This window comes from Artemia sp. Qi Xiang Cuo, chromosome 7, assembly GCF_049724085.1.
Source record: "Artemia sp. Qi Xiang Cuo chromosome 7, ASM4972408v1, whole genome shotgun sequence".
Lineage (NCBI taxonomy): Eukaryota > Metazoa > Arthropoda > Branchiopoda > Anostraca > Artemiidae > Artemia > Artemia sp. Qi Xiang Cuo.
The window spans coordinates 15158892-15171530 of record NC_142800.1 but is presented as its reverse complement, the minus strand read 5'-3'; the positions used below and the strand labels follow the sequence as shown (position 1 = coordinate 15171530).

Sequence of the window (12639 nt, the reverse complement as noted above, 5' to 3'; positions counted from 1 at the left end):
CTGTGTGTGTACCAAGTAATTAAAAAAAAGGTGATTCTAAGTAAAAAAGGCCATTCTAAGCAAAAAAGGTGATTCTAAGCAAAAACGTGCAGGGAACAGATTAAATGTAATAGAAGAAGAACACAATAGTTAAAATACGTTTTAGGAGCAAGACGAGGAGGGAGATAAGACCTTCAGATCCCCTAATAAAGTCTGTTTATCCCCAAGCTCAAATAAGTGCAAGAATAAAAACATTTTTACATTGTCCATTCTTTTACTTTTGATTACCTGAGTTTAAGCAGCAGAAGCAGTCACATTCAAATGCTAATATTTGTAATTACTGAATGTTGTAAATCTTCACTTCTTGTCAAAATGAAACATTGTAGTCTAAGATACAAATTTAGAAGCTGCAATATAAGAGTTGAAAAGCAACTACAAGAATATTAAAACCAATGTACTGTTCACTCTCTTTCGTAGTTGTACATAGTTGTGTGCCCCGCGAGTGGTCGCTCACTATAAAAAAATCATATAAACCAGGTGGTTCGTGCCAAGCATGGCGGAACTGTGCCAAACTTTTTGGGGAGTGTGCCATGTTTTAGGGACTGTACCAGGCGTGGCAGAACTCTGCAGCACGCGTGGCATTCCATGAGGTAGACTAGGCCAGTTGGAAGAAAGTCAGCACCCCTTGGTGCCCTGATGAAGATTCCAAGTATGGGAATGGAAGCCCCCGATTTTTTCTACTTAAAATATTAAAAATATAACCCGAAATACCCACAATTTTTACCTCAAAATACCCACAATTTCAACCTAGGGTTGACAAATAAACTTTCAAATGGAGATAAATCCATTTATTTTTACATTGAAAAAAACAGGTACAAAAGTCCAGATATTTCGGTCACATATACAGCGACCGTCTTCAGTTGAAATACTTCAGTAGAAAGACGGTCACTGTATATGTGACCGAAATATCTGGACTTTTGTACCTGTTTTATCACTGTCTAAATAAATGGATTTATCCCCGCTTGAAAGTTTATTTGTTCGTCTTAGAACGGCAGTGTGGTCTAAGAAAACAACACCTAATTTAAAGGTGTTATGTCGAAAACCTAGGGTTTTCTAAAATATTAGTATTGGTCAGTTAAAATTAAATAGAAATAATCAGTCTGTCAGTAAAAGCTGTTGGCTCACCCCTCCCACAGCATTTTTACTAGTAGCACATCAGCACATCCCCCCATCCAATATGCACGAACTTACATAATTGCATACGCCTTCCGCTAAGTGAAACAGAACATATGGCTTTGGAAGTGAATTGCTTTAAGCTGGATTCTGAAGTTATGAATGTAAATCTGGTCCAAGAGAGCGGCCCATAAATTTTACCATGGGGTTTTACCAGTCTACTGCAGGTAGTTCCTTTTTTCCAGGTATTTGATAGAAATATTTCTCTTTGACCCATTTTTAAATCCTTCATGTTTTCCGAGGGAAAATATTGGCTCTGCTTTGCTGTACCATGCTTGAAACTAAATGAAGAACGCCGTTAAATTTAGCCAAAGGCTAACTTTTGACATTTTAAAAATTTCGGAGGAGGATCAAACCTTTTTATGGAGGTTTCAATGATTGAAAGGAGTGTGCCAGTTGTAGTAAAGTCCACGGTAGATACCATCAGAAAGAATTGAGTAAGAAAGTTTAAAAAAAAACACCCTCTCTTCATTCGTTTTGTCTAATAAACAAACTAAGAGGGGTTACCTTATAAAATACTTTACGAACTGTGATTTTGTAATAGAAATACAAATAGGGTCGTGCATCTCCCTTGTTCAAACAATCTACATGTATTTGTTTGACTATTGTTTGACATGTCAAACATGTATTGTTTGACATGTGTGACTATTACGCGTTCTGAAAAGTTGCTTCCAAGGAATTTTTGTCATCAAATAAGACAGTGCAAGAGATTCCACCATTTTTTTTTTAAACCTTCAATTTGTAAATCCTTCAAAAGACTATGTTTACAGATTTTATCCTCCCATCAACGCTGATCAAAGAAACAGCCCCCCTCCCAATCAAAATGTTTGCCAAACGTAGATTTGTGCGTTCTAATGAGTCAAATAAACCACATGGTGTTTAAAGCTCCTACCTGTTTAGACCTTTGCCATGATAATTATTTCAATAAAAAAATAAAAAAAAATGAAAAAAATGTACCCAAAATTTAGCAAGAAATTACCATAGGTGTTAGCTTTTTTAAAATACGGATTAAATAGCTTTATTATTCATTATACTTTAGAATAATGATAAATAATATTAAGTGTTTAAGAGGAAATGTAAATTCAGTAACCTATATGCTACTTGCCTCAGTATATATTATTCAACAAAAATATCAACCTGAACTGGTCTCTTTGTAATCTTTTCCTACCAAAATTTCAAAATATCTTGCAGAAAGCCCCCCGAAAAGATACCGCCAAAGGAAAAACTGATAGACGCCAAAAGCTGAAGAAGAAAAAGAAGTGTCTAATTAAAGGGAGAATAGAAACACAAAATGTTATTCAAAACTAATAATTTTTTTCATTTTTAGTTATTAATCCGGTTTCTTAAGGAGTTTCCTGAAATTTATACAGTATTAAGAGTCATTCCTAGCCGAGTCGTCGGTAAGCTAGACTTTAAATCCTGTGTCCGTGAGGACAGCGGTTCGAGTCCTGGTGTCGCTGACTATATGGTTTAAAACGGGGGTTAGCGGTTTGACTCTGTAAGCTCAGTCAGAGTTGACTTAGCTCTAAATGGGTACCTGGAGAAATGTGGGGAATGTAATCAGAAAGAGTTTGCGAAAGCAAAAGAAGCCCTCCCCCATTGCACTTCCTGGCTGAAGGGCCAAAAAATAGAGATCAGCACCGGCGTTTTAGACTTTCGACTCTAGTCCTGCATGATTTAATTTTTGTTATTAAGAGTTTATTCACTATTTTAACACAAACATCCCTTAAAACTATAAGAAATGAAGTTTTTTGGTTTGACTTCTGAACAGCTCAATTGCATATTTCCGTCTGTTGCTATTTTTAATAGACAAAGATAGAGTGGGATTGCAATTTAAGCGGCTGTAGAATTTCCTTATGTCAATTAAGGCCCATTCATGGTTCGCCACGAGCCCTCAGTTAGTTATGATATGCGTATTCATCTTTTATGACAAATGGTTAGCTGTTGGTCATAAATAAAAGGAAAAGCAGAACTGAAAATAATAGAAGGGACCCGTAGGCAGTGTTGTATGAAGATGTTACTGCTGTTTAGTTTTTGAAGGGTTAGAAACTTCATAGTTTGTTGATTTTATGATATTGATCAATGGAAAGTGGAATTGCAAGTAATTTAATCATTTTAATTTAATTTGGGTTAATTTGTTGCAGTTTTAAGCGACCCACAGGCAGTTATTTGCGAGGATATTGTTGCTATGTAGTTTTTTGAAGGCTTAGAAAATTCAGTTTCTTAACTTTCTCAAATTGATCAATTGAAAATAGAATTGTGAGTTATTTAATGTTTAGTTTCAATTTAAATGGTAAACTTTCTTTTTTAAGCTTTAAAATTTTAAAACATATCAACACTGTAATAATGAACTACGGTTTTTATATAGTTGGCAATAATAATAATAATGATAGTAATAACAATAACAATAATAACAAAAAATATTAATAATAACAATAGTAATAATAGTGACAATAATAATAACAATTTATGCCCTTGTAAGTGAGTCAAATCCAGCTAAATTTATTACAAACACACACACAAAAAAAGAAACAAAAAAAGTCAGTATCAAACAGTTCTTGGTAACAAGCTGTAAGTAAGGAGCGACCCGGCTCAATAGTAACTGAAACTATAAAAAACGGCATTTTGATACCCATAGATGCATTAAAAGAATCAGATTCTTATGCTGATTTCAAATATATAAGTTTCATCAAGTTTAGTCATACCTATCAAAAGTTACGTGCCTGAGAAAATATGCATTATTTTCAAAAAAGGAGAAAACACCCCCTTAAAGTCCTAGAACTTTAATTAAAATCACACCATCGGATTCAGCGTATCAGAGAACCCTGCTATAGAATTTTCAAGCTCCTATCTGCAAAAATGAGGAATTTTGTATTTTTTGCCAGAAGAAAGATCACAGACGCGTGTTTATTATTTTTTTTTTTTTTTTTGTTAATTTTTGTTTCCCAGGGGTGATCGTATCGAACCAATGGTCCTACAATATCACGGGAGGACTCATTCGAACGGAAGTTAAAAGTTCTAGTGCCCTTTTTAAGTGACCAAAAAAAGGGAAGACAATTATGCCCCCTCCCACACTCATTTTTTTCCTAAAGTCGTCCGATAAAAATTTTCAGATAGTCAGTTTGTTCAGCATGGTCGAAAAATATAATTATTGTTTCTTTGAGGATGATTAATCCCCCACAGTCCCCAGAGGAAGGGCTGCAAGTTACGAACTTTGCCCAATGTTTACATATAGTATTGGTTATTGGGAAGTATACAGACGCTTTCAGGCGGGATTTTTTTCTGGTAGTGGGGTGGGGGTGGGTGGGTCGGCGGTTAGGTGGGGAGATATTTCTATGGAGGAAGTTTTCATGTGGGAAGGGACATTGCTATGAAGAGGGGCACCGGATTTCCCAGCATTATTTAAAAAAACGATCAGAAATTAAACAAAAAAACAACAAAATTTTCAACTGAAAGTTAGGAGCAACATCAAAACTTAAAACGAACAGAAATTATTACGTATATGATTCGGTTCGCCCCCTATTCAATACTTAGCTGTTTATGCTAAAGTTTTTTTTAGTACATAAGAGCTATTTATTCTAATTAACGGCCTTTGTGATTAAGGGTCATTTTTAAAGAATTGGAGCAAAATTTGAACTTTAGCGTAAAGAGCGAGGTATTGACTAGGGGGTATTGACTAGGGGGTAAGAATATACAAGTTCGTTACGTAAGTTAATTTGTATGTTATGTATATTTATTACTAATGAAAACGTTTAAAAATGAAATTAAACAACTTTCGAGAAAGCCATTTAACCAAAAAAAAGTAAAATTAATATGCAATTTTTTTTAATTATTCATATACGGTAAGCCAGAATCAAAACCTGCATTAATTCAAAAACATTTAGCAATTAAATTAAAATTTTTTTTTAGCTGAAAGTAAGGAGCGACATTAAAACTTAAAACGAACAGAAATTATTCCGTATATGAACTGGGCTGTCCCCTCCTCAATGCCTCACTCCTTACGCCAAAGTTTGACTCTTTCACACAATTCTGTTCTTTAAAACAATAAAAAACTTTAGCGTTAAGAGCGAGGAATTGAGGAGGGGACAGCCTTTTTCATATACGGTATAATTTCTGTTCGTTTTTAGTTTTAATGTCGCTCCTTACTTTCAGTTAAAAAAAACTTTTTTTTATTTAATTGTCAGAAGAAAGATCAGGGATGCGTGTTTATTTATTTTTCTTCCTCAGGTGTAATTGTATCGACCCAGTGGTCCCAGGATATCGCGGGAGGGCTCATTCGAATGGAAATTAAAAGTTCTAATGCCTTTTTAAGTGACCAATTAATGGAGGCAAACTAGGTCCCCTCCCACGCTCTTTTTTCCCCAAAGTCACCCGATCAAAATTTTGAGATAGCCATTTTGTTCAGCATGTTCGAAAAATCTAGTAACTATGTCTTTGAGAATGACTCAATCCCCCACAGTCCCCGGGGGAAGGGCTGCAAGTTATGAACTTTGCCCAATGTTTATATATAGTATTGGTTATTTTGAAGTATACAGACGTTTTCAGGGGGGAAGGGATTTTTTCTGTGTAGTGGGGAGGGGGGAGGAAGTTTTCATGGAGTAAAGGACATTGCTATGAAGGGGGTGCCAGATTCCCCAGCATTATTTGAAAAGATCAGAAATTAAATAAAAAAACAAGTTTTTCAACTGAAAGTAAGGAGCAGTATCAAAACTTAAAAATAACAGAAATTATTGCGTATATGATTGGGTCCTCCGTCTAGTCAATACCTCACTCTTTACGCTAACGCTTTCTAGTACTGTCATAAGAGCTATTTATTCTAATTAACGGCCTTTGTGATTAAGGGGTCATTTAAAAAAAATTGGAACAAAATTTGAACTTTAGTGTAAAGAGCGAGGTATTGACTAGGGGGCGAACCCCCTAATATATGCATTAAAAATATGCGAATATAGATGTTCGTTGCTTAAGTTAATTCGTAAGTTGCGTATATTTATTACTAATAAAAACGTTCGTAAATAAAATTAAACAACTTTCGAGAAAGCCATTTGCCAGCAAAAAACTTAACTTGGAAATGGATGCTTAAATATTTACAAAAATCATGGAGAAAAAAAAATTCATTTTTCTGAATAATTCAGATTTTTATGATAATTGTTAATTTTTTGAACTATTATGTCAAAATGTCCTTTAATATCTAAACGACTACTGTTTAGAAAGAAATTTTTCGGAACTTGGTAGTTTATCAATTCTTTTTTACGTTATGTTTTTACCTTCTCTATCTTTCGACATTTTTTTGACTTGAATTGATTTTTTTTGTAATTATCTTAAGTTCCCTTCTATCGAAGGCGTAGAGGTTTGTTTCGTATTTTTTTTTTTTCGATTTTCTAAAAATTCTTGTCCTTCTCAAGGGTGAGAGGCTATGGCGTCAACTTGGAGGAAGGTAGAGTGTGCATTTGTCCCTCTGGAGGGTAGAGTTTAGATTTTGGAAAATCCGTTTTTTGGAATTTTCAATGAAAAATAAACTTCGTTTTGTATTTTCATTGAAAAGGACTATAAACTGCCACCCCCAGGTCTGAGATTTTTTTGACCCCATCTCCCTAATTTACTTGAATTTGTGCCACTGGTGAGAAATAAAGCTAATTCCTTACTCTAAGAAACATTTCCCAACTCCTTTTTCGGGTTTTATAATGTTGGTTAGAAAGAAAAAAAAAATGTTTATTTTATGCATGGCTAAAGGCTTTATAAGACTGTTTTGATTTTTTTTTCAGCACCTGAATATTACTAATTTCAGTGCCTCTTGTTGATAGGATCAATAAAGAACTAAAAAATTAGACTGTCAGCTTAAATCCTGGAAATTTGCAGGTGTTGAAGAAGCCTATTATGCTGCTGTACACATTTTTAAATATATATTTTATTTAATTTCTCTTGAATATGAGCTTTAGCAACAATTAACCATTAACGACCACTTTTAAAGACAGAAAGCCAATTTTAAGCAAATCACCATGAAGGCACTTGATCATTTTTTCATTTCATTGAAAGAAACAGAGGGTGCCATGAGTGACATCAATATGTTTATTACTTAAATACATTTCTGAGATTATAAAAACATACTTGCCATACCTCAGACTCGGAATAGCCATCATGCAGCTGGCAATAATGGTAAATTCTCCAAAGAAATGTCAAATAATAGAGAACGTTCTGACAAGAAACCCTAGGACCTAGGAGATCTTTCGAATAGGCATGGAAGAAAACACCCACGAAGTTTGCGATACCCCAAGGTGTCTATAGTTTTTTTTTGTGCATTTATGCATCTATATCGACCTCTTGAAGCACCGAGCGCAGGAAAAATGAAATCTGATTCTTCGAATTGCTAGGTGGAAACTTATACAATCATAATTATCTTAAAAATTAAGATGATCTGAAAATGGATTTTCAATGAAAAACAAATCTTTATGCAGTCGTTGATAGTAGCGGGTTTTAAGTTTAGAGAAGCAAAACGTGGGTAAGAAAAACATCAAAAAGCAAGCTAAAAACCTATGGGACCAAGCAGCTTAAATAGATTAACTTTCCTTTGATGGGGTGGTTGCAAGGTTGCCACCCCTAGTGATTTATCACTATTTCTAGTGATTTTTTTATAGTGCCTAAACAAAAATAAAATCACTAAATCAACACGTAAATCACTAGATTATTGAAGAAAATAACTAAAATCTAGTGATTTATTTTTCACCGAGCGGCAACCCTGGGTAGTAGTCTTTCGGAATCAGCAGATGGTTAATGTTTGAATTTTATGGACGGAAAGCTTTGCCAATTCTCTGGCTTATGTCTATTTTCACGATTCAACGTGACAGCATTGCTGGAAATATCCTACTGCCCTAAACATTTTATGATTTTGGAACAACCAAAAGAATAATATTAGAGAATTTTCGCATATCAGGTACTGGTGACGTAATTTGGTCAAAATCCTGGGGAAGGGAGGCAAAGTGGAGCTGATTTTCCCAAGTCAAGTGAAAATGAAAAATGAACCCATATAGTACCATAAAGGTAAAGACAGACTAAAAAACTGATCTGTTTCTATGGATGCTGAATTATGTAGGCCTAACTTAGTTCTGATAAAATTTTGAAAAAATTCAATTTCAGCTGGAGCAGGGGAGGGGAGTAAATTGGGGTCTGGGGGCAGTTGTTCCCTGCCCAATAGTAATTTACAGCCCTGTCAGGCATTAATAAACTTAAGATGGTTGCCGAGGGGCAGCCATCTTAAAATCAACGGACTCGACCGAGTCTGTTGATTTTGAATTGAAGTTATCAAGTATTTTGCAGTAGGTTGCATCAAGATATCAATTTAAGATGGTTGCCTGAGGCAAAACCTGTTTTTATTTTCACGTTCTTAGTGGTTTACTATTGCAACCTATTATTAGGCTACAATACATATTGCTATGAGGCGGTAGATGACAGAAGAATTTCTTAAATATAGGTCATTACAGTTCCATTTCCTTTTATTTGTCAATATTTTTGTTTTTCGATTTTTTATTGTAATTAACCCTAATAGCACACATAAATAAATGCCAAATAAAATATTAATCTTTTATTTTCTTTGGATCGTAAGGAAACACGCACATACGCAATTACTAACTAAAATCACAGTCACTTAATATATTTAATACACTTTAAGAGTCAAAACTTATTTGATGCAAAATATATCATCTTGCGAAACAGCTACATAACAATAAATCAAATTTTATTCAATATATTCAAATTCACTTTAAACTTAAGGCATTACATATCCCTTTGTAAAGTATAGAAACAACGACTAGTAAATAAATATTTTACAGCATAAATATTTTTATTAATAATGTATCCAAGGGATTGCACCCTCTCCGCCGCATATCTCGGACGTTACTTGTTACGGCATTTGACAAACTTCCACCACGCCACGCTTACTCAAGCCAAGTATGTCAGACTTTTGCTACGCCTCGCACACCCCATTTGGAATGCACAATTTCTTAAACTGGCAATCCCTACCGGGGCAGATCCAGGGGGGAGGACACCCCAACATTTTTCTGGTGCCCTCATTCTGTTATTTTTTCTTTCTCTTAAAAAACAATGGTCAATTTGGTCAATTATTGGCACCTTTGTCACATTGACCCCCCCCCCCTCGCCCCAAATATTTCGCTCTAGATCTGCCAGTGACCCCTAGGACGTTTTCCTGTATTACAATATTACAAGCATGCAATAGCCCAAAATATTTCGAGTATTTTGGTACTGTTATCCTCACTGGTAGCATACGAAAATGTTAAAAAAAGTTAAAGCTAAAAAAGAGGGAAAAACAAGTTAGTGTCACTTTCAACTTATGAAACTTTAATTTGTACTTCGTAAAATAGTAGAATAAATGAGAAAATTTTCTGCGAATAATATTTTGTGCAATAGCACTTGATAAAGGCGAAAGAAGTCAAAAGAAAAAAAAAATTAAAATCACACATTTCTTTACACAGCATATTCAATTGGACTTGGGATTGAATTAGTTTTCTTGCACAATCGACAAAACAACTTAATTAAAAATAAGGTTACAAATTTGCCTCAAAATATAAATATCTGCTCAGACTTCAGAGGTGCATTTGGCGATTAAATTCTCGTAGGGCCGCTATACTAAGGAGCATATTTTATTAACATCAAAGCATACAAGCAAACTTTTTATAGACTATTGATAGTCCAAGGTTTGTCTTTTATTTTAAGCTAAGTGAATTATTCGGTACCTCAAAATTTTCGCCATCTAAACAATTTTTGTAAAAAGTTACTGTAGCCTATCTATAAAACTGGTAGCAGATCTATCAAGCCTGAGACGTCCCAGGCAGTAGCCAATACTAGCCAATAATGGAATACGGCCTTTTGTGTATCCTCGATTATCTTGTATTGCTCCGATTACATAGCACTTTCGGGTAAGTTGAAAAAAAGGAACTTACAGGAACAAAAAAGGTCCAAAATTATGTTAGTTCCTTAAAATTGTGAAAAATAGTTTTTTCACAATTTTTTCATTTTTTTTTTGAAGCTATGGGGACGGTGCATCCTTCTTACGGTACGGTGTTTTTGTAATTAAAAGAATAAAGTAACAAACCTAAGATCAAACAGTTCGTGATAATAAACTGGAAAGTTTGGCTGATTTTCGAAAAGAGGGAAAACACCCCAAAAGATAATCAGATTCGGTATATCAGAGTACACTACTATAAATATTTCAAGCTCCTATTTACAAAAATGTGGAATTTCAGTTCCACAAGGAACACAGATGCGTTTTTATTTGTTTTTTTTTAGTTTTTTGCTTTTTCCCCAGGGGTGACTCTATCGAACCAATAGTCCTAAAGGATCGGGACACGGCTCCTTGAAACAAAAATAAATAGTTCTAGTGCCCTTTCTAACTGAACAAAAAGATTGGAAGGAAACTTACGCCTTATTTTCCTCAAAGACAACCGATTAAAATTTTGAAACAGCCATAACTCCCACAGCCCCTGGGCAAAGGACTTTAAGTTATGCAACTTGCCCGTTATTTACACCATTTATTATTGGGAAATATAGAGGGGGGAGTTTCTGTGGTTGAAGAGGATTTAACACCCAGGGATAGTTGTCTGTAAAGAGGAAAGTTTCATGAAGGGGGGTATGATTTCCTGGCATGATTTGAAAGAAGGTCAGAAATTAAATTAAAAAAAGCAAGTGTTTTGACCGAAAGTAAGGGGCAACATTAAAACTTAAAACAAACAGACTTTATAACGTATATGAGGGGACTGCCCCTTGCTCATCCCTCGCTCTTTACGATAAAGTTCAACTTTTTGGTCCAATTCCTTAAGAACGACTCCTGAAACACAGGGACCGTTTAATTTGAATGAGGCTATTTTTAAAGAACTTTAAGACTTTTACCTTTCCTGAGTTTGTTCTTCCTTTTAGTAGAAAAAAAACCATGTCTTTTTTAATTTAATCACAATCAACAGAAACAACATACGCAAGGAAATGACATTAGATTTTATATTTGGCAGACATTAATAAAAAAAAAGCAACAATTAGTTTTTTGTAAAACGATTTAATGATATTGAACTGCCTGATTTAGGTTATTAAGCTTTGTTTTGCTTCTTTTTTTTTTCAATGCTAAAAGTTGACAAGTACGTCTTGTTTTGTGACCTTTTCAGTTCTTGGCACGAAAACACATAGAGTTTTATAGCTAAATTTGACAAAGATCAAGAAATTTCGTCCAGAGAAAACGGGAGCGGGGGCTCAGCCATGAAATAATCTGTTTTATTCCGAAAATGGCCCGAAAGTGTGCATTTTTATGTGATGTTTTAGGAGGGGTTTGGGTTTAGGGTCAATCTAGACTTATTACCTTTGGGTTCTACCTTGACCTTAGAATAGTTGGAAACCCCTCCAGTTTTTTGTCATATGACGTTCAAGGTCAAACCCTTGCTTAGGTTATTCTTAGCATTGGCATTTTGTTTTTAGGTTTGAATCAGAATATCAACATAAGAACCCACCATAAGAAATTTTTGTCAAAAATTCTGTGGATAAAAAAAATATCAAGATGAATTATCGTCAAATTATTGGGCAATCTACATCCGGCGTATCCTGATCAGAAACCATGAGGTTTCCTCAATCTTGGTTTCAGTATGCTTAACCAAAACACTTCATATTGCTTTAGAATATCACTAAAATTATTCACAAATTGTGATAGTCATGCAAAAGTTGCTGAATATCGTTGCTGCTATGCACAAGTCCTGAGGTCGCTAAATGCATATGGTATGCAGCTGCTTCAGTTTTAATGAGATCACCATAGATACTAGCAGCACCTTGGGACGGTGGTTCTGTCATTTGCTGCGTTAGCTGAGGGACAGGAGACGGAGTATCTAATCCTCTGGTCGGATCTCCATCTAAACTTTCACTGCCAGAGTCTATTCCACTTACTCCACCGTCATCCTTAGATCCTGGGGGCCTGCAAAATTGTTACAGTTATTGTCAGTGTTTCTACACCTTCTGTTTTTTTGTATATCTACAATTGTCTGTCCTGACTGCAGGTTGAAAGGTCCAATAACTATTACACTCAGGTTGACGTGACAAATGAGCCCTATAATACCATAAAGGTAAAGATATACTAAAGAAAACTGACCCGTTTCTGCGGATGCTTGAATTATGCAGGCTTGTCTTAGTTTTGACAAGATTTTTGAAGAAAATACATTTCAGCGGGGGTCGGGGGGGGGGGGGGGCAAGCCGAAGTCTGGGTGGGACAATTGCAGGTAAGGAAAATCTGACTGCAGGTAAAGAGAACCGGTATTTACGCATTATATGGGCCTTTCTAATAAGTCAAGTTTCGTTAATACTAATGAAATAAAATAAACTGTGATGAATATATAATAGTTTATAAACAAATTTGGGCTATATATTTGCGCATTAGGGGGTTGAGGG

The 12639-nt window shown here is 35.0% G+C and overlaps 1 protein-coding gene across 2 annotated transcripts in view; it reads right to left on the bottom strand.

Annotated features, from left to right (window-relative positions):
• Positions 1-8785: 8785 nt before the first annotated feature.
• LOC148949995 (homeobox protein six1a-like) overlaps positions 8786-12639 on the bottom strand; it is a 69760-nt gene continuing 65906 nt past the window's right edge. For both annotated transcript variants that reach the window (XM_089092059.1, XM_089092060.1), the window contains exon 6: positions 8786-12169. In XM_089092059.1, the coding sequence (XP_088948185.1) occupies positions 11896-12169 (274 nt within the window). In that variant the 3' untranslated portion in view covers positions 8786-11895. The remainder of the gene's footprint in view (positions 12170-12639) is intronic.